General features: G+C 45.1%; 1 protein-coding gene across 1 annotated transcript in view; it reads right to left on the bottom strand.

The window, feature by feature from the left end:
* The window catches only part of TSHZ2 (teashirt zinc finger homeobox 2), a 133,432-nt gene extending 115,462 nt beyond the window's left edge, over nucleotides 1-17,970 (bottom strand). Inside the window, exon 1 of the mRNA XM_015647322.3 lies at nucleotides 17,286-17,970. Within this exon, the coding sequence (XP_015502808.1) occupies nucleotides 17,286-17,325 (40 nt within the window). The 5' untranslated portion in view covers nucleotides 17,326-17,970. The remainder of the gene's footprint in view (nucleotides 1-17,285) is intronic.
* Between the last annotated feature and the right edge of the window lie 5,164 nt (nucleotides 17,971-23,134).

Consider the following 23,134-nt stretch of genomic DNA (forward strand, 5'->3'; position numbering starts at 1 on the left):
TCCTGATCCTTTTGCTGAGTCATTAAACATCCCTGTTAATGTCATGGCTCACCCATAGTGGAAACAGACAAGGAAAACTGTCTGCCTCATAGGGAAGGTGGGAATATGAGCCTGGGAAATGCAGTTATTTTTGTGGTTTCCTGAAACCATAGAAATATGAAATACTTGTACCTGAGTTATAGAAAGCCTCCAAAATGCTTAAGGTTCATCTGTCACTGTTCCTAACAGAGCTGATGAAAAAATGTTTTATGGTACTGGGGAATACTTAATTTACAGGGAAAATTAAGTGCCTGTGTCTCTAACATTGATATATTTTTTACATCTCTTTTACCAACCCCACCCTAAACCCTGAAAAGCAGCTCCTCACACCAATTTAAGACACGCATTTCTCCAGCACCTACAGACACTCTGTGGTGTGGATCTTCATCCTGCCTGCTTTAGCTGTGCTGTAGGATGCACCAAGAAACTCCTCTCCCAGACCTGGCTCTTTTAGAAACTTTGCGTTATGGCTGGAACTTTTGTTGGATTTGTTGCACTTTCTACTGCAAGGTTATGCCAGTTTGTCATCCTGCCAGTCCTGTTTTCTGTCTCAGTCAACTGGGATAAACACTTAGCCCTCCTATTTCTTTCTCTATTACCACACCCCTTGCCTGTAACTGGTATAGATTACATCAGAAATTCCTCGCTGAGCCAGCTCTGCTAATAATTTTTGTTCTAAATCACAGTAAAAACCTGTGAAATGTAATCATGTCCATACTTTTGTCCACTGCAAATACCCGGAAGATGAAATTAAATCTTACAAAGAGCAATCCATCTCTTACTCAATCACTCCAAGACAATCTGAAGCGGCAGAGCAATGGTTTTACTGTGTTTGTGTGAACTCGTGTTACAGGCTGAGGCCACGGGCTGGGAATCTGCGATCTGCCAGTCCAGATGGGATTAGAAATCACTGTCACGTAGACAACGTCTGGCTCTCAATGAAATTATCTTCGAGGGGCAGCTTTATAAAGACACTTTCCACAGGAGCAGGAGAGGAGTAGAAAAGGGGCTGTATGTAACTGTACAGCTGAGATCAAATTCAATTAGAGCTGAGAGTTTGCAGTATTTTCAGTGAACTCTTTCCCTCAGTGAGCACCACGCTGGTTATTCAGCCTCTCCAGCACCAGTTTATTGACTGCTGTGGCCTGGTCACTCCTTGGACCCATTTTTAAAAGCAGAAAGTGGCACAGAGCCATGCTGATGGCACTGCAGCCAGGTTTCTAAAGGAAGTGTGACCAGTGAGTGACACACGGTGACTGCAGGGCTGGCACATCACGGACCCTTGCAGCACCTTCTCCCCACATGCACAGGCAGCTCGTGGTACCCACGTGCACAGACACAGCAAATCAGCAGCAGCACTTCATCTCCCCTCAGCAAGGCCTCTGCTCCTGAAAAACCACTCGCTTCAGGCTTACCATGCCTTTTTAGCTAATTGGCACAGAGAGAAGTAGTTAAATGTAACAGAAACCAGGGCTTCCAAAGGAAGATAACATTTTTGAAGCCACAATTTCCATTGCTTTTTATTACCTTTACCTATGGTTTATATGACAAGGGGTCAGAGAACAGATGCAGATGCTAAACTGGGTGGCTGAGTAAATGAAGTCAACTTCTGCAGAGAAAAGCAGAAGAAAGTTAGAAGACATGAGTGAATTCATTTTAGTAGCCCAAATGAAGTTTTGACTCACTGCTGACTCAAGTAAAATTCCAATTTAATACACCTCTAAAGCATAACCTCTTCTAGATAAAACAACAGTAATCCACTAACCAAATACACTCAGAAGAGAAAGGGAAATTCTGAGTAAGACTACAAATATGAATCATTATTCTGATAATGTTTTTGTTATTATTTTTGCAGATGAATCCAAAAGCTCTTAGGACTCAATTAGGTTACCACAGCCTATAAAGACAAAAAGGAAAAGCAAGGCAGATACTTTCTGCCTAGACACTGTGGTGATGGGCACATTAGAAATGAGGTAGATTAGATAGATGAACTAGACAGACACATCTAACTGTCCTCCAGTGCACTCATTTGTTTGACAGCCTGGAAAATGCCAACATTCCTGGGATTAAATGAAAATAGAAAATTGTATTTTCACTGTAAAGTATACATGGAACTTTCCTATGTCAGACTGTCTTTGTTAAAATAAACCAGGGCCCAACCACGTCCACCCAGAGTGACCCAAAGCGCAGTAAGATAAATGACACAGTAACGAAGGCACAAGCAACTGAGAGCCCTTGGGCTGCTACCCTTGTAGCCAAGTTTTAGTGGAGTGATAATGACCTGCAAACACGTTGAGACATTAATTTTCTCCTGAGTTTAACAGCACCAAATATCCTAAACTGCCCATCTCACATTGCTGTCTTGATATCGTAATTCTTTTATCCATGACTTCCAGCTACTCTACCTTTATGGGCTGGTCAAACAATTTTTGTTGTGTGGTGCCTTTTCCCCCACTTTCTTCTTCAAGAAAGCAGAAGTATCTTGGATGTAAAAAATAAAGAAGAACATTGAGTGGAGCGCTGCTGGCCCAGCTCGGTGTGTGTGCTTTTGCCCCAGCTCTCAGAGCAGCACATGCACACAGTGACACACAGTTCACACGTGTGCCCACATTCCATCCTTCCTCCCAGTGCCAGGGTGTGTGCTCCATCCAGAGCTGGCTGGGCAGCCTGGCAGTGCCCGGGCAGGCTGCTGCTCCTGCAGCCCAGCTGGGAGCCCAGGGAGCAGAGCCCGGGGAGCAGAACCTGGAGAGCTGAGCCCAGGGAGCAGAACCTGGGGAGCAGAACCTGGGGAGCAGAACCTGGAGAGCTGAGCCCGGGGAGCTGAGCCCGGGGAGCAGAACCTGGGGAGCAGAACCTGGGGAGCAGAGCCTGGGGAGCAGAACCTGGGGAGCAGAGCTTGAGGAGCAGAGCCCGGGGAGCAGAACCTGGGGAGCAGAACCTGGAGAGCTGAGCCCGGGGAGCAGAACCTGGAGAGCTGAGCCCGGGGAGCAGAACCTGGGGAGCAGAACCTGGAGAGCTGAGCCCGGGGAGCAGAGCCCGGGGAGAAGAGCCCGGGGAGCAGAGCCTGGGGAGCAAAGCCCAGGGAGCAGAACCTGGGGAACAGAGCCCAGGGAGCTGAGCCTGGGGAGCAGAGCCCGGGGAGCTGAGCCCGGGGAGCTGAGCCCGGGGAGCTGAGCCCGGGGAGCTGAGTGACATCCCGGAGCTGCCGGGGAGAACAGCATCCAGCTCCTTGTGACAGTTTTCCCCACACAACATCACAATCAGCCAAACACATTTGTAATCTACTGCAGCTGGTGTTTCTATAATTGATAGAGATATAAAAGCCCTTTTTGCTAAAGTTGTACTTTTGTATTTTTTTCTTGGGGGAGTTGTGAGAAAGCAGCTACAAAAAGCAAGCTTTAAATCTCAGATAATGTAGCTCCCTTTAGAATCCCAAGCTTAGAGCAAGTAGTTACGAGTTTTAGCAATGCAAAAAAAGGGAGCTAAAAACAAACATTTATTTTACTTGACGTAGCAAAACAGTGGATTAAAAAGTTAAATCAATGCGCCGTCTGAATGGTTCCTGCTGTAGCTGCAATTTCAAATGAAATAAGAATGTTATAAAAACTCGCCCATATTAGGCACATTTGGAATTGTCTCCTTGTAACTGTACTTTAAGTGTTCTGTCTATGAGCACTAACAGGTCACTGCACAGGAAATGCAAAAATATGTTACATTTTAATCAGGGCATATAAAACACTGTCTAGAATGTTACATTGCCCTTGGGAATCTGAAGTAAGTAGGAGAACTTTTACAAAGTCCAGGTCACTCTCCCCATTACATCACTGTTAAAAAAAAAAAATATTATTAGGTTACATTACGGAGATGTCATGTATTAGAACTTTCCCAGTTTCAGGATGATGGCTAAGAGATGCTTATTTCCTTGGAGAAACTCGTAATTGCTCCCTTGTCCCCCTGCTCATACTTTGTATATTGGAAATAGTGCATTTTAACTGAATCAAAATGTTTCCAAACAATTATAAAGAGGGAGGACTAATATAAAAATGAGACTGTTCGTATACTCACAGCAACAACAAATTTCAGCACTTTTACCTCAACACACACACACACAAATTGAAAATCTGCCTGGCTGTACCTCATAGGTGATAAAAAATGAAAGAAGGGATTTTAGCACACATGTTTGGGAATGTTAAGGTAAAATGTCCCTAATCCAAACAAATGGAAACCCAGATGTTGATGGCATCATAACATTCCTCTGCCTTCCCACAAGTCTTCCTCCACATGATTTACATTTGTTTAACCCAAATCACAAGTTTGTAAAACCTTTAATAAGTTCACCGAAACAGCAAAAGAATAATGCAGGGATGACTGTTTTCTAGATTAACATTCTCAGGATTTTAGTTATTTAATACTTAAATGCTGGAGGTGACACAAACCAGTACAATAACCTGAAGGCAACCTGCTCTGCTGAGCCCGATGCAAGTTTTGTTGCTGACTTTCAGATAGAAAGATCAGATTTATAGGAAAAAAACTCCCACAGGGCAGTAAACAAAACAAAATGAAATGAAATAAAATAAAATAAACCCCTGGCTCTGAGTAAAACTGAAGTGAGAGTCCCAGGGGCCCAAGGCAGGTACCCACACAGCGACCCAGGGACCAGCCCTCCACCATGGGCATGTTGGGGCAAGAGAGGAGCTCTTAGACTAAGAAGCCTTTTATCTGAGCAGATATCTGTGGTTAAAACTCCTGGCAGGATTCTTTGTGTTGTCTCTGAGGTGCTTTTGTACCACAGCCCTTTCACTGCCCAGAGTGCCCACGCTCTGTTCAGCCTGAGCCACCCCGGCCATGCCAGGCCTGGCGCCGCCACTGACCAACGCCCCTGTGCCACACACCAGCACCTCCCAAATGCACCAAAAATATAAATACACCACAAATGTACCATTGCCACACATTCTGTATCGGGTCACCAACCTCTCCATCTGCTGCCTGAGCTCTTCCACTCTCCTCTTGGCTCTGCCATCCAAGGGCAGCCCTGGGCCTGCCTGCCATCATCTTCTCATGGTTCCCACACCAGGAATCGGAATTTTTCTCCTTTCCATTGGGTTTTGCACTTTTCTTGAGCTGGCTGCACCGTGCCTATGGATGGGATCTCATCTCTGCCATTCAGCTGCCATGGGGGGCACAGCTCTGCTTGGGTTTAAGGGGATTTTTTGACTTTTTCCCAAAGAAGGAGGTCCCGCCTCACGCACACCGGGTCTGCCGAGCCATGGCGGCCCCTCAGGCCTGGCGCAGCCTGCCCAGCACGGCCCGGCAGGATTTGCTCCCCAGCTGGGCTGGGTGGATTTCACACACACATCCCTTCTCTCTGTGAGCTGTGCTGAGTACAGGCTTTGGGAAATCCAGCTGGAGTCACACGTGTGGAGCCACACTTCTTCCCAGGCAGGGCTGATCCCGGCAGGAGCTGCCGGACGTGATCCCGAGCTCATGGTCACTATGGTGCTCTACACTGAGCAGGCAATGAAGTCATGCACACGAGTTTACCCCTGTTTTCTGTGGATATTGGATAATTTTATGCTCTCTGCCCCTGCATGGCCATGTTCTGCTCCCTAAATTTCTCTGCTTCCTCCCTCAAGGCCTGGGCTCCAGCTAAACACAAACAGAGCCTTTTCTTCTTTCTCCTCGGACTGCTCGGACCCATCGCTGCCCCTGCAGCCATTGTCCTACTTATCCCCAGCTGAAACGTTTTTAAGGGAATGTAATTGAAAAAGAGAAACCAAGAACAGAGCATGTGTGGTGGGGATGGCACGTTGGAGAATGCTGTGTCACCTTCTAAAAATTCTTTGGCAACAGCAACTTTTAGGCTTTATAAGTCAGACAAATTTGGGTGGATTTTCTCAGGGAAAGCAGAAGATATCTCTGAAAAATGTTCACGTCACTGCCAGAAAGCTCAGTGGTCCCACAGCTTTGAAATAAACCCTGATGAACGTCTTCTAATTTTTTGCCAAATAACATCCTACCCTAAATTACAGGAAGAACATTTTAAGAAAGAAAACACAGATTTTAATAATGGAAATAGTTGCTTCGAGCAGCTCAGAACTGGAAACATTAGAACCAGTAGAAATCAAACTTCTCAGCAGGAAACCCCAACCATTCTGGACTATCAGAACTGCTGAGCCCATAATACAGAAGTTATTGCTGCCGTGCCCTCGGCTATCCAGTGCTCCCATATCCACACAGCACTGCTCTCATGAACCACTCTGGTTTTCTGCTCTTTTCAAGATTTTCCCTATTTTCCCCCCCTTTTTTATTATCACACATCTGAACTTTTACCACATTCAAGGCCTGCCAGGCAGGTGAAGGTGATGAGCCCTGGGCACCAGTCTTGGCTACTTGTCCTGTCCCATCCACTGCACCTTTCCTCTCCAGTCTGAGCAAAAAGATGGAGAAAGAGCTCATCAGACAAAAAAACAAAAAACAAATACATCCATCATTCCAAGCTCAGAAAAGGCTGATGACTTGTGCTGTACTATTCGAGCTGTTTTTTCTCATGCATGAGTAAAACAATAACCAGGCAAGGCTAAAAATCCCAGGTCTGAGTCCCTGATTCAGTCAGAGCAGCCCTTGGCCATAAATTTCAGCAGTGATTTAAAAATTGATAGAAACTCTTTTTTAATCATCAGGTATTCAGCTGCTCATTACTGATATATGCTTTAATGATGTGCCCTTAAATTTTGGTCTAGTTTTAAAAATACAGTTTCCTCAAATTCCATTGCAAATCCAGGCCCTGTAATTTGGTTCTGGCCCTTTTTCTTTTCTAAGGTCTGCCTGAAGCACAAAATTTAAAGAGTTTGCTCTGCCAGGTGATGTTTTGTTAGCTTTTGACAAGAGAAAATATTTAATCCGTTAATTTTTTTTTCCCCTGCTCTGAATATTAGTTTAATTGTCACAAATAATTAAACGCTTATGAGTAAGAGACATCTTCAGACATTTTGACAATACATATTAAGAGACACTTTAAGGCAAATCTGCACAGATCGGCTTTTATTTGTTATGCTAAACGATGATGCATCCTGATTGCATTTGTTCCTTATTTGTGTGTGCAACAGGAGACGTACTGGGAATGATCTGTAAGGAATAAAATGACAGTATTTGACAGGCTAGGAAATGTCTGGGCAAGGATACAGGAGAAGGAACCCTGAGAGGGCATTGTTTATGGAGGGGCAATGGGGAGAGACACTCCCTTCAATCTAAGGCAATGAAAGGCGCCAACAACTAAATTACAGTTAATAACAGTAAGAAATAAACAGAAATTACGTATACAAGTCTTGAGCTCAAGGACTTTGGACCACTAAAAATATATATTATTATATCAATTATCAACGAGAGACAAATTCCCATCCTGGGAATTTGCATACGAACTCTAATAACCTACTATTCAGAAATAGAGGCAAGCATTAATTTCCACATGAAAAGGAGCCATGGGAGAGCTTCCCAAGTCCCCAGCTCTGGAGAAGAAAGCCCTACCTGGTGATTCAGCACCTCTGCTCGAGGGGTAGCAGGTGCTCTCCCAGGTAAGGCAGATCAGCCCTATTTTACCCAAGATTTATTCGCAGTTGCTGTCAATATAATGGCTGAAACGACCATTGCTGAAAGGTAATACGGTGGGAAAATAAACATAAACAATCCTTAATGAATCCAGAGGCTATTACCTGCACCATATTTCTTCTATAGGCAATACATACATCTCCAGTCTGGGATAACAACATAAAAGTGCCCTCAATCGAGGCCAAATTCCAGTCTACACAAGAGAGGGAGCTGAGGGATGTCCATGGGAATTTGGTGTTAAAGGCTTTTGAAAATTCAGGTCTCTCTTTAGCTGCCCATGTAAGGATTTAGACCCTCAGGACTGGCAGTTGAGCCTCAAGCTCTATCACCAGAGAATTCCAATCACCTCTGGCAGCCTGGGTGGAGGAGAAAGTGTTCAGCTGCAATTACACCAGGTTTTACATATTTCTCAGGGCAATGCTTTATAGACAGTCACATCCAGCTCTGCCAAAGAAATGCAGAACAGTTTTTGGGTAGGAAAGTAACAGAAACCAAATTCTGCAGTCCTGAAACTTACCACTGACCAAAACCTGGAATGTTAAAAACTTGATTATTCTGCCTAAAACTCTTGCCTAGTCAATCTCCCTTGGCATGTTAGAATTAACAGAGCTCTGCTTTCCCAAACCATGAGCCCTCCTGTTTTTGGGAGCTCCTGGCCATGAGCAAAGCACTTCCTCCAGCACATGGAACTGCATGGGAGGGATGAAACTGCATTTCCACCTTCCCCAGGGTCCCAGCTGGGCTCTTCCCTCTTCTCCCAGCTTTCCCTCCTGGAAATGCTCTGATGATAGAAATGTGATCTAGTACCTCGAGCAGGGAATTGGGAGCAAACACTGTTTGACCTTGAGCAAATCAGGTAAAACCTCCCGGGTTCAATTCGCCTTCCTGTACAACCAAGGGGAAATATTCCACATCACCGGGGTTATTCTGAGGAGCATCAGCAAGAAATCCAGGGAAGAAACCTGCTAAGTGTGAAGAAATATTGCTCCACTGCCTAACAAAGGACACAAATACGAGCAGGATCCATGCAGCTAATCAAAAGCACTGGAAAGCTTTTAATTTTTTTAGCATTTAACGCTACAGATGATCAATATAACTACTTAGATTCTTTCTCCTTTCACGTGTTAATTTAATGCTACCAGTACTGTGTTTATGTATGTTATGACATGGCTGAAAAACACATTAAAAAAATAATTTTGGTGGACCAATAGAGCAGCTGGCACAAGGTAATGTTTTTTTCGATACAAAACATAAAATCATAAAAGACCCGGTGCTTTCCTGTGAAGTCCACTCGCCCTGCGGGAAGCAAATGAGTTCTTCCTATATGTACAAAGAAAATTGCAGACCCTATAAATCCTGTTGGTGCTTCGCCGTGCAATTCACACAAAAAAAAATAAATAAATTTGTATATGTAAATTCAGAGTAAAATCTTTCTATGAAAAATAGAAATGACTTCTGTCCAAGTGCAGGGAGAGTGATAGAAATAAGGTTGTTGTCTGCACACGCCAAACTGCACCAATGTGCACATTTTCATTCCGATCTCTAAGCAGAGTTTCACTAGGAAAAAAAAATAAATCTGAGCTATCAAGGTATTCTTGAGAATTTAATTATTTTCATTAAAAACAAGAGCTATAAGCTGCTCCTTTTTTCAAGAGAAATTCTGCACCGATTCCACATAAACAGACCCAATATCACTTCGGCAAAGTTGCTTTGGGAATATGTAACAGCCTTTTTTAAGTTATGAAACCAATATTGAATGAGATTTACTACAATTTAAGATAAGTGGGTCTTAATTTTATATGAACAGAGAGACTTAAAAAGCAGGCAGGAAGAGTTCCAATTATATTGTGCTGGAATATTAGGCCCTGTGCAAAATTGCCCCTTTTCTGTTTTACATGCATAAAAACAAGCACAACAAGCTTTTCAATTAAATGAGTCTTTTGAGAGAGATGCAGGAAGAGCCAGCGAGCCCCTTAAAACTTTATTGCTTTTTATCTTTGTCAGGTAGGGCTGTGAGTTAAAAATGACCTGTTCTTTGCAGCACACAGTCCTTCCTGGAAGCTTTCTCTCCCACTTTGACCCATCCATTTTAAAGGTTTCCCAGAACGGGAATGCAGGGCTTGATCCGGATTAGTTTTCCCCATATACTCGGTAGTTGTGCTTTCCCACAGCCATCCAGAGCTCAGGATGTTTCTCTTTAGCATTGGGAGTAACTCTAATGAGCCTCAGTATCATTAGAGGAAAGCAGTTTACAGAACACAGGGAGAAAAGACACAGAAAGGAATAAGATACAGCTCTAATAGATACGGAGATGAAAGAACGAAGTCAGCATCTCATTTGCATTAATACAATAAAAATACAGCATTAATGTTGCTAGTTGTAAATTTTTTTTCAATAAAGTTCAGCCTGATTATATCTGGGAAAAAGGTAGGCTGTGCATTCCTCGTAGTATTTATCCTATAAAGAGCAGTTACTGCCTATTAACTTTCTAGATTTAATTGCCACTAAAAACAATCTCCAGGAAACTTCAATTGAAAGTCACTCCTCAAGAACCGATGGTCTGAGCTCTCAGAACTGCTTTGTTTATGGCAATACAAAGCCAGAGCTCCAATTCACACAGCTCCACTCCATCATTATGTTCAGTATTTTGTTTACTGATATTATGTGTGTGTACGTCTATAATTATACACCCAGACACACACACCAGTTCATCACCAGAATCAGGCAGAAGCAATACTGCCAACCTTGTTTGTACAAAAAGCACAAAGCACAACCTCAAAAATCATGAGACTGGCTGAAAATGATGGGAAGTTAAAAACAGACACTTTGAGAATCAAGATATTTTTCTTCTGTGTAAGAACTTCCAGCCTGCTTGTTTTCAAGTTCTTCTCCAGAGTAAGCAGTTTGAAATAAATTTCCTTTTAAAATGCATATTGGACACTTGCATAATCATCATCAGACTCCAGGAGCTGGAAGTTTAAAGAAAATAAACCCTAATAAAGAATTTTCAGGGGACACAAGTCCTAACAGCAGAGTTTTATCATCTGGGCAAATATTGGGGCAATAATGAAAATCTGCTCTGACCACACGAGCTCTCCAGGTGCATCCCTCTCCCCGACAGGCACTTTTCTCCTCTCCTTGCAGGTATGGATGTGTGCATGACTGAAAAGGATCTGTTTCCCAGACATTTAGGACTGTTTGTTCTATTTAACTGTAGAATTTTAGCAATACTTGGGACCATCAGGAGCTGCACGTTAGAAACTCTGTATTTTTCACAATCAGATCCTGTCATTTTGAAGCTATTGTTGTGCCTTTCTTTTTCCTAGGGCAAAGGGGGAAAACATTTCTTTTAGGGAAACAAAGATTCTCTTCATTTTTCTAAATGAAACACTTAATGCAACACTTAGATCAGAAGACCAGTTTTTCCACTTCTTTTTTTTTTTTTTTTTTTCCTGAGAAAGCTCACAAGGTAATGGATGAAGAGCCAGCACCAGTTAAAGAGGGATGTGTAAATCTAATGGGAAACACTGTGCTTCTGTGATGCTCTTCTCCTTGAAACCTTAAAAAATACACAGTTTGCTGTCAAGGTATTTTGAGTTGCAGAAGCCGTTATTATAACACGGTTATAAAATGACTCTGTGCCAACAGTCCTGTGTGAGGAGCCACCGTAATGAGAAATAACTGCTTTTAGCCCCTAATAGCACATGGAACTTCCAGGCTTTGGATTTGCAACCCCATTTTCAGGCATTTTCTCAAGAGCTGCCGCCCCTGTGCACAACATGAACACCGTGCCTTAAAAAAGGTTTTTTACAAAGCCCATCTCACCTCCTGGTACCCAGAGCCAGTGCTCAGTAATTAACACAGAGCACGGAAACGTGACTGGGGAGGGAAGCTGGCCGAGCAAGCAGAATACCTCAGTCATGCAGCCTGCAGGAAAGAATAGCTTAAAGCGTTAGGAACAGAAGTTCCAAGCAGAACTGTCCCTGGATTTAAAGTTTAATGGAAGAATCTGGTCCCTCTTCAGAGGCAGAATGCTTCTCCAGGAACATATACATTGAATTTTGTCGCTGAAGAACCCAGTCTTACACAGACAGTCCTTCCACAGGCCAATCACCCACTGAAGCAAAGTGCTGAGTAAGAGCTGCTGAACTGGGCCCACTCTCATGTAAATGATTGTAATTAAATAGGTAATGAAAAATCCCTGCTCTTGCATGAATGAAATGGAAGATTTCAGCTCGGAGTGTAATGTGGTTCCACTTGGCTCCTGTATCAGATTGGGAGACAAATGAAAATGTCTCTGCTTGCGTGAGCACGCTTTGGAGGTAAAACTTCACAAATATTTTCATTTTGCAGAGAAGAAGGAAAAACAAAGGCTTATTTTGGCAGTAAAGCCTGTAGGATCCCCCCTTTTTAAGGCAGAATGTGGCACACACATCTCAACCCGAGAGGCATTAAACAGAATCTGAATAATTTTACTTTGCCTTTGCTAACAATACGTCATCCAGTGGAAGATCCAGGCCTTATTCTCCCCTCCACCAGCTGACATGATATTTTTTTTACATTTGAGCTCTTAAGATCTGCACAATAGCTTAACACAATAAGTGTTTAGCCTCTGGTTCCAACTGTAATTGATAGAGTACAGTTCCATTCCCTCTGCTGCTGCTAAGTTGGGAATTGCAGCCACAGCAACTGACAGCTTTTTTTTCTCCGCGAGTCTGGAGTTGCTCTCTGGGAATGATGTCCTCATCGGGATGGGAAGGGAAATGACGGCAGAAAAGCTCACCCTGGCCCTGTGCTACCGAGGGACTCCGGGGACCTCTGCCAGGGGAAACAGCTCCTTGAGGTGGGTGCTGATAACGAGAGCAAAAATCAGGAGGAGAAAGCTCCGGGAGGAAATTTCCAAAATCCTGCCGGTGTTTGGAGAAAATGGGCTTCTCAGAGAGCACGGAAGAGGGAGAGCATTTATGCACTAGAATTTCTGACAAGGGACATGCTTTCAGAAGTGCTGTAAAATTGTGTCATTTGCTGATGGAAATGTCCTTTGTTTCGCAGTCACAGGGGCTGAACTCTGGGTGCACCCCGCTCTTCAGGTAGTGGGGATATACTGGGCTTAGATAAACGAGAGGAAAATTGAAATAGGGAAACAGGCACCAAAATTAACGTGATATCAATTTGTCCTGTTCAGGCCTGAGTTCTGACATGGGGGAAAAAAAATTTCCGAGCAGCTTTGGGCTTAGGAGCCGACTGCAGAATTTAACGCAGATGGCGACTAATTTTGGTGCCTCTTTAGTTGCAAAAGTACCTATTTTGGAATATATTTAATTAACCAGGATTTAAAGGCTCCTCTTGTTTGTGAACACCTTGGCTTTTTTGTCATCTGTCAGCATCGTGATGTGCACTGTAAGTGAAGGGTTCTGAGGCATGAACTGTTTAGGTGGTTTTGATGTGCAGTTGCTTTTCTGGAGGATGTTGAAACAAAACAGTGCTGCCATTTCTACAGTTTCATTCAGCACTGCTTCCCTGGAATCTGCTGCCATTGCCCCGTTATAAAGGATACACAAATAATCCTGGAGCAGCCACAGTGCTCCTGGTTACATTTACAGAGATAACTCGCTGCCTTTCGCCACAGAAATCCACAGAGCAAGCCTTGCTGGTCATTCGCTCTGCTCTCTCTGCACAAGCAGAATTTCACTTTCTAAATACAATTCTGGTTTAAATAACCTTTCTTACTAAGGTGCAAGCTGCAGCTTTAAAGAACTCCCTGCTCACCATCTTCTGCTTGCTGCTCTATGAGGACTCTTCCAAAAACAAACCCGTGTTATTCCACAGCTCCAATAAACAGAATAAATGTGCCTGAGACCTGCTTCTGCTGTACTTCTCCCCAGCTTTGGTTCTTAGCTAGTCTCTTGGGGCTGAGAGAGAAAGAAAAGAAGAAATATAAAATTTCACCCGCAAAGGGCGTTAAGTCCAGATTCCTCTTTGCAGGCTTTAAAAAAAGCAAACTACCAATTCATGATCACAAAATAAAATATGCACATTTAAACAAGCTGCAGGGGAAAGGAGAGTTTAATCCAGTGAAATTGTGTTTGAAAGCTATTTCATACCCCTAGGAATAAAATCTGAATAGCAATTCTGCTTTGCTTCCACCCTTTTTCCACCCTTCTGTTAATATATTACCATTTGTTATGGAATCGTTAGGAGACTTTTGCCCCAGACGTGGCTGTGTGTTGCTGAAGGATGAAGGACTTTGTGGGCCTGAGCCTCCTCTTGCTCACAGGAGCAGTCAGAACTCAGTGATGCTTCGAGGGAAGCGATGTTTGATTTGCACCTGAGCGGGAGAAGAATCCGGCCCGGTTTGTAAAGCCCTTTGTGATGGGTGAAAGCCCCAACGCAAACGGGGGGTTTATCACAAACACAGGTCCCATCCTAAAGCAGGCACTGATGGAAGGAGCTGCAACTCCCTGCCTCAAGAACTATCCACTTGGAAATGACGGCTCTCAAAAAGCAGGGATGATTCAGGGAAGATTCGGCCCTGCAAAGATCGAAATGCTTTGACATCGTTTCCGTGTTGATGTGAAATAAAGTGGCTCTAAAAGTGTAATCGGAGAGCAGAAATCCCCATCATCACACATAAATAGTGCCCCATTTATCCAATTACACTCCCTTGTTTCATTACAATGGTCTGGAATATATTTCTTAGGAATACAAGGCTTAAAATTAATAATAGAAAAGGACAAAATTGCCATGTATATTTCTCTAGATAGATTTTCATCTAACAGCAGGACTTCACTTCTGATTCACTCGCTGGTTCTCTCTAACCTTTACATTATTCATTAATCAAACTCGAAACCTGCTTTCAAAGTCAGTGCATGGCAGTAATTATTTACAGTTGTGCATAGTATTTAATTTTAAGCTATGACAAAAGCAGGCATGTCCAGAATCATAAGGCTTATCATTTTTCTTCCCTTGGAGGTGAACTATCTGAAGAAACTAAAAGTTGCAAACTTCTCTTCAATATCTCTGCTGCCATCAAGACAAAATGTAGTGCAACTGATACCTTTGAACTTGTACAACTAAAAATAAATAAAAGTGAAAATTAAGTAATATATAATGTATTAACTCCTTTAAATAAAAGGGCTAAGGAGGTTTGCTATCAGCCTTGATGAGAGATTCATTTCTTATTGCACAGTCTGTCTCCTGTCACTTTGAGGTATTTTTTCACCATACAAAACAGAACCTCAGTATTATCCCTGAAAATGAAAGTCAGTTTTAAGAACTATATACAACAGGCACGTCTGCTCTTTGAAACTCCCCCCTACCCCCCACAAACACACAAATACAACTTCAAAGCAGAAAAACTATTGCAAATGTATAAACCTACTTCAAATAGTTCTGCTGGCTGAAACTGGACTGCATTTGCAGGATTTTGCTCACCTGAAACAACATTGATCTGAGGAGAAATCTAATCAAAGAAATGCACCACTGAAGAGCAATGCACATTTTATCATGAGAATGAGAAAGGAGAGATCTAATTGTGGTCATACGAGCTTCTCCCTTGTCATTAAGATCTCAAAAATGCTGCAGGATCCTGGATAAAAACATCTCTTACTGTATCTCAGCAGGGAAACCCCAGGAAACAACAGCTCGGGCTTTGCTCGCAAAAATTTACTTACTGTATCCTACGTTTCTAAAAAAGAACACGGTGCCCCTGCCACAAAAAGATACTACACACCTTCCAAGTGAAAATTCGACTTTGAAACCCAAATAAAATGAAGCCTCATATTCCTGACAGAGAGAAAAAAGGAGCAGTTCTAGCACTGTCACTGTGCCGATCAGCATCCATGGAAAAACAGCTATTTATTTATCCTGCAAGTTGAAAACGTGAATGCCTTATTCAGATCAAACCTCTCGGTGAAGAAAATAATAACAGCGACTCTGATAGCAGAGTTCTCCCAAACACACACACACACACATATATATATATATATTTATATATTTATAGGAGTATTTCTAGCAGAACTGCTGTTTATGGAGATTACCATAAATTTGGGATCTTTGCCTGCCAGGAATCCCAACCTGCATAGGTACATTCACTGGGCACATCCCAAAAGCTTCTGCCTGCAGCCCATTGTCCTGCACCCAAAGAAAAGCAGCCAAAGCTGTGAGTTGATAAAAGTTCTGCGTGTCCCAGTTTCTCTGGGGTAACATTTCCCCCTGCACGGATCCCAAGCACGACTTTGCAAAGTTTATTCAAGTGTGCCACTAAACTTGCCCATACGTTTTGTCCCACATTTGCTGTGCTACACCCAGGAAATATTCACAAGGGCGAGGGGAAATTTTTAGAGTAAAGGCATCGAATACGAGTTTTCTTTAAAGAACTAATCCGAGGAAGGACACAAAGGGAAAAAAGAAGGGAAAAAACCCGCCTACATTAAAAGCCAAACAAGATAATAATTGTGCATGTCTGGCTAAGAGAATCTAGAGGGCAAGCCTTACGTCATTGGCACTTGGGTTACCATGGTGAGTGATTTATTGATATATATCAAGAATGAATAGATCAAAGGCAGCAAGATGACAGGTGATCAATCAAATGTCAAATCAAAGCTGGCAATCAACTGGAAAGCTGATTTTTCAGTGGGTGGGTCTGGCAGAAGAAAAATGAACTTCCATATTGCGCTTCCAGAAACAAAACCCCACCACTCTATTAAAAAAAATAAAAATAAAAAGCAATTAAGGAGCCTGAAAGAAAACTCTTTGAAAAGATTTACTATACAGACCCACTCGTCTGTTTCTTTTTCTTGGCCCCCAAAAGAAAAAGAACACCCTACAACGACAAACAAAACACTTCCAAAGTTGCAAACTATTTTCTTCTGTTAAAAAAAAAAAAAATTGCAAAACCACTTGGCATGTGCAAATATATAAACTCGGCTACGAAACAAAAGAAGGATTTGATTTGAAAATGTGGATTGTCTTCTAACAGTCAGAACGTTTCATTTTATTTCCTGTTGCAATTTTCACCACTGATGATCAAAGGCTGAACTTCCCCACCGGGTTCATCAGCAGAGAGAGTCCCTGTACTATTTCAGGCACACACGGCGCTCTCACACACACACACCCGGCCAGAACTGCCACCAGAAATACGGCGAAATAAAAGATTAAACACCCCGACCCACTTCGCGAAACGCGCGGATCCAAAGCGAAAGCCACCGGAAGGGGGGAAAACCAGAAAGGGAGAAAAAAAAAATAATTAAAAAAAATAATAAAAAAAAATCTATCCTAAAGCGAGAAGCAAAGGGAAACGTGAGCGCTTTCGGTTCGGGCAGGGGGAGAAGGGGAGCCGAGGGAAGAAAGTTGGGGGGAAAAGTTTCGGCAGGGCAGCGGCAGCGGGAGCGGCGGCGGCGGCGGCGAGCCGGGGACAGCGGCGGAGGGCGAGGGGACAGCCCGTGGCACTGCAAAACCTTGGAATAAGGAATGAAACTGGCTCCACGGACTTACCGAGGGAAAGGGAGGGGGAGGGGGGATAAATAAATAAAGATCCAGCCCGGAAAAGCAAGGGTGACCCTAAATAATAATAAAGATGGGGGGTAGGAGTGGAAGGAGTGGAGAGACGGAGGCTGTGTAAGTGGATGGCTTCTCCTTACCTGCAGCCCGTTTGGGTGCTTGCTGTTTCCTCCTTGGCATCGCTCTACTTTCTCCAATCTCACTTCTGTCCCCAGATCCGAGAGCCCTGAGACGCTCCTGAGCCGTGTTCCTCTGCCTCTCAGCTGCTTCCCCAGCACCCCCCTCAAGCCTCCCCTGCCCCCCTCCTCTTCACTTCACTGATAGGAACCTGTTTGGTTTTTATTTTATTTTAGAGATCTAGGTTTCTCTCTTTCTCTCTCTCTCTCNTTTTTTTTTTTTTTTTTTTTTAACTGTTGCAACACTTGCTTTGCTTTGATTCAAACATCCAAGCTCAGGAGCAAATGAAAGGCGCCCACAGTGCCAGAGAACGGTAATAAATAAATAACAAAATAGATCTGTATATATTAAAAAGGCAGCTCTGGAGAGACTGTGGGGCTGGCTGCTTCCTCCCTTCCCTGTCCTGTCCTCCTCCTCCTCGCAGAGCCGTATGGCGGAGCGGTGCCCGGGTGTGCGCGGTGTGTGTGTGATGTGTGTGTGTGTGCGCGGAGCGGCGCAGGTTCCGTGCTGTCAGATGCCAGGCAGTGAGTGATGTGGGAGCGGACAGGGAGGCTCGGGATGGGAGGAAATGTGGGATCCGCACTCACACGCGCGCACACGCACCCCCCGCGCGCGGGCACACGCGCGCACACGCACACACACACACGCGCGCCGCACACACACGCGCGCACACGCACACACAGGCAGGGCGAGGCGATGCCAGCGAACATCGATCCGCCGAGCAAACTGAACATTAACAAACTCCTCCTCCGCGACCCGATGACAGGAGGAAATTTACTCCGCGCAGCCGGGCGGCAGAGCCGTTCATTAAAGAGACAGGGCGCCGGCACCGCGCCCGCCGCCGCCCCGCCGGCTCCCGGGGACACCGCTCCGCTCCCGGGGACACCTCCTCTCCAAACCCCCTCCCCTCCCGGGGACATCTCCTCTCCAAACCCCCTCCCCTCCCGGGGACATCTCCTCTCCAAACCCCCTCCCCTCCCGGGGACACCTCCTCTCCAAACCCCCTCCCTCCCGGGGACATCTCCTCTCCAAACCCCCTCCCCACGCGGGGACACCCCCCATACTGGACCACCCCCCGACGCGGGACCATCCCCTCCATGTGCGGGACCACGGTCGCTTCGGGGCCGTCCCCTCCCCACGCGGGACCATCCTCGGCTCCGGGGGATGCGATCCCCCCGTCCCCCCGGCCCCAGGGGATGTGATCCCCCCGGCCCCAGGGGATGTGATCCCCCCGGCCCCAGGGGATGTGATCCCCCCGGCCCCAGGGGATGTGATCCTCCCGGCCCCATGGGATGTGATCCCCCCGGCCCCAGGGGATGCGATCACCCCGACCCCGCGGGATGCGCATCCCAAGGGAGGGCGCTGCGGGCAGTCGGAGCCGGGGGGCAGCGCCCTCCGCGCGTTCCACCCGAGCCAGGGCGGTTCCAAGGGAAAAGAGGGGTTTGCATCAGTGATCCCAATGGACGGGCGGGTGCGCTCCTGCCGCTGGGCTGCCCGCGGCTGCCGGGGCACCGGGGGATGCTCTCTCAGGTGTGCCCGGAGCTGGGGACCGGGGGATGCTCTCTCAGGTGTGTCCAGGGACCAGGGGATGCTCCCTCTGGTGCTTCCTCCCGCCTGTGGATAGCCCGGGGCTGGTGACCAGGTCCCTTCCCTGCCCTCACTCTGCACCCTGAGGTGTCCCAGCCGTAGGAACACGAAGGGATCAGAGGATTGGACATCAAAGCTCAGTGAACTTTGAGTGAAACCCTTCTGCTTCCCGAATTTCCCCTGGCACCTGGATTTAGGAAGAATCAGGTACATCCATCAGGTGCTGCTGCGCCGTCATGGGAACCCAAATGTGTCCCCTCCGACCCGAGCAGTTTGTCACTGTTTCAGAGCCTCACCAAACTGCCAGGCTCAGGAGGACAGGTGGCACTGGAGCTTCAGACAGTGTTGGTCCCTAAAACACACAGAGACATCTTCCCTTGCCCCATTTATTCTTTCAGCTTTAGGATGGGGTTTTTTTTCCCATCTGCTGTGAACACCTTGAGGGTTTAAATATGATTTGGGGTTGGATAGGATGGACTAATTTCTATATATTCGACTATAATTTGTATAAATCTCCCAGAAGTAGCATTTCTGATACTCCATATCTTAAACCAAGAGGTTGTTGTAGAACTGAGTTTTTACCTTTTCCTTTTTTATTATTCTTCTTTCTGTTTTCCCCCTTTTTTCTTTTCTGTTTTGGCATTTGACTCTTTCTAATGAAACTGTTTAGTTTAATAGGAATAATTTGCATCCCCCTCAAATACAATGTCTGTTTCAAAGCACCAGCAAGAGCTGCTGTGTTGTAGCTGGTGTCACTGGGCCACCTGCAAGGCACAGGCCTGCAGCCCCCAGGTGACCTTTGTGTTCAGCAGCCCAACACCAGGCTGTGTTAATGAAAGTGTCCCCCAAACTGGTTTCACTGAAATTATTTGATAGCCTTCCCTGTACGAACTCCAGCAATTTTTATATGCAATAGCAAAGTATTTATTGGTGCAAGGAAATGCTTAGTTTGAAAGATAAAATAGGATAACACTACTATAAAATACTCATTTTTCCACTTCTGCCTGGCATAACTCACCTGGGAGTGAGCAGCTCTGCCTGAATGGGTGGGAGCTGTGGGGATCTCTGATACCTGTGTGCAGCACGTGTGAAACGCTGCTGCTGCTGCTGCACACCGGGGATTTCTGCCCTGTCTCCAGCCCAGGCAGGTGTAAACACAGGGCCAGGAGGGGCCACAGCAGGGGGACAATTATCCCTGCCCTGGGATGAGGAGAAATGACACGCTCCCTGGCTTGAAAAGTGCAGCCTGGACCTGGATCAGGTAGTTCAGCACAGGGTGGCAAACTTGGATTTTCTTCTCTCATTTTGTGTGTTTTGATGTGAGATTTGGAACCCCTCGGTTTCTGCATGCTGGTCCCCAAATTCGAAAACTGCAGACACCTCTGGCTGGTTTTCTGTTTCCTCTCCTCTGTGGCTGCACAGAAAGGTGCTGCACCTCCAATAGATTGTTTATCAAGAAGGATTGTGTATTAAATCCTGTTTCACACTGATGTTTTAGTAGGATTTCTCCCAAAGCACGGGGCACAATGTGTGTGTTGGGACACTCGATGGCAAACACCAGAGTGCCCTCCTGTTTTAACCCCTCCACGTGCTGCTCCTGTGCAAGGTGCAAAGGCAGGAGCTCTGCCTGGGGCAGGGCAGCAGTTCAGTGTGCTCTGGGACCAGAGGAGCAGCTATTGTTCTCCAGAGTCGTGGCTCCAATCCAGATGTACGCACCGGGGATGGGATTTGTATCAGTGGCGCTCACAGCCTCCACATGCAAGATGAGAAAGTCGCTGTTGTAAATGGTTACTCCTTGGGGAAAGGGGAGTGGAGGAGATGGACTTGTGAGTGGAGCAGCAGTGAGATGGCACCCTATCCTCGGTGATAAATGGGAGCATTAACAAGGCTTGGTCGAGAGGAACCCTACAGATTTATGGCTTCCTGTCTCCACCAGCAGATGCCATTATGGCTGACAGAACAGAATGCCTTTCAAGAGGGAACTGGGCTGGGATTATGAAGAAGGGGGAAAAAAAGCAAGCGGAGTCTGGTGTCCGTTTTTATCCACTGGTCAGAATTGGCTGATGGGTTTGAATAGAGCTGGAACTACCCAGCGTTCATGTGCTCCCTGCTCCTGTTATTTATAACGAAGTTGGTGAAGGTCATTTAGCATCTCTTTCAGCACAGGAAGAACCCATAATATTTACTGAAAGCATTTTTGCACTCTTGAAAATTAGAGATAATAAAATGAACAGATAGCACTGGAGGCTTCCTTGGCTTATCCAATGGAATAATCTCGATGGGTGCTTAATGTTTACTTTGGAAATGCAGCAAATGATTCTGAAGCTATATTGAATTTTATCTATTTTTATTACATTGCAGAATAATATTTCTCTTTCCTGACAAAATGTTATGACCAGTAATAGCAATGGCAGTTATGCATGTTCAAAAAAGAGTAATCAAATCTCATGCTTCAGGGCATGAGCTGAATTCCCCACTGGGATCCAGAAGGAATTTTTTCCCCCCAAATATAGCAATATACAATCAAGTAGGTATGTTCTTAGAGGATTTTCAATTTCTTGGTTAGGTGCAGATTACACGGAGCAACAGTGGGACCTGGGATTGTGTAAATCCTCTCTCACTGCAGTTTTGGGCTGGTTTGGGTCCTATTTTCCAGCCTAACGTGTGTGATTTGTTGTGGCTTGCAGGAAAGTTTACAGCCACTTCTGAGCACAATAAAGGGCCAAATGCTCTTTTTGTACCTGACTCCGATAACAGCTCCCATCTCGTGTAGTCACAACAAGCTCAGCTGTGTGACTTGCAGTGTTTTATCTTACTTATTTTTGTTTTCTGTCTTTCTTTCAGTGACTGTTCTGCTGATAATTAAACGTGGGGATTTTTTTCTTCCCTTCCTTTTTTTTTCCCCTCTAGAAGTTATATATATGTGTAGGTACACAACTCCTCTTGAATGAAATTCACAGTGTTGGTGACCCCTTTCACACTTTGCCTACAGAGAAGGAAAAAGTAGAAATTCTGACAAGTCCTGCAAACAAAGAAAGGATTAGAAATATTTGATTTGATAAATAAAAACTTTTCAGTATTGCCAGTTAATGGCATTGTCAGCCTCAGTGTTTACCTTTTTCTTTTCAGAATTATTAGAGGAAAATTGTTTTTAAAAGGATTTGGGTTACAAAGATTTTGAGAGAATCAACTTGAGGACAAACTGAGGGTTCTTTAGAGAAAATAGAGAACCCTGTAGATTTGTTGCAGTCCCTGCCTAGGAACAGCTTTAACTGTGCTCCTTCCATTGAGGCACATTTGACCAACACAATGCAGATTCAGCAGCTCCTCTGGGCAGCCTCTTCCAGTGGCTTTACCTTAATAAAAATTATCCTGCTGTTGGCAAACTGTTTCTTTTTGGGGCCTTCTCAAATAAAATGGAGAGCACTTTCTTTCCTTCCTCTTTGAGGCAGTTTTTACCATCCTTGCAGCTGTGTTACCCCCACTCCCCAAACCATCCCCACTTCTTCAGCCATCCCTTACACATCACATTCCCTGGCCCTCCCTGGTTCCGTGGCTGGACAACGAATGATTTGAGGTGCAGTGCCAAAACCTGGCTGCTGGACTGTGTTTTCCACCTCCCCAGCAGCGAGTGGGATCACTTCACATGTCTAACACATGACACTGCTGTTTACATGTCCCAGTTTGACACCCGCCCTTTCTGCAGCAGCATGACACCGTTGACTCACGGGGAGCTTCTGATTCAGTGCAGCCCCAGCTGCTTTCCTGCAGAACTGCTTTGTAATCAGTTGTCCCCATCCTATATTTGAGCAGTTGATTATGCATCAGTGACAACTTTGCACTGATTCATCTTGAATTGCATCCTATTTTTTCCGAGTGCTCCTGCAATTTGTCAGGCTCGTTCTGGATTACAATGCTGCCTTCAGAGGCTGCTGCCGTCCCCCCTGGCTCGGTACCATCTGCAGATCTGCTGCTCAATATCTGCTGTTCCACCTCCTGAGACATTAATAAAAGGATTGGGTACTGCCAGGCCCAGGACACACTCCAGACATTATTCCAGCCTGACAATGGACTGTGAGGGAATAATTCTGGAGTAAGATTTTCCTACCTCTTCCAACCCCCTGCAAGTCATCTGTAGGATGTTTCACCTGGGAACAGGGACAGGACAAGTGAAAATGGCCTGAGGCTGTACATCAGGAGGAATTTCTCCATGGAAAGGGTGGTC

This window comes from Parus major, chromosome 20 (genome assembly GCF_001522545.3).
Source record: "Parus major isolate Abel chromosome 20, Parus_major1.1, whole genome shotgun sequence".
In the NCBI taxonomy this organism is placed as follows: domain Eukaryota; kingdom Metazoa; phylum Chordata; class Aves; order Passeriformes; family Paridae; genus Parus; species Parus major.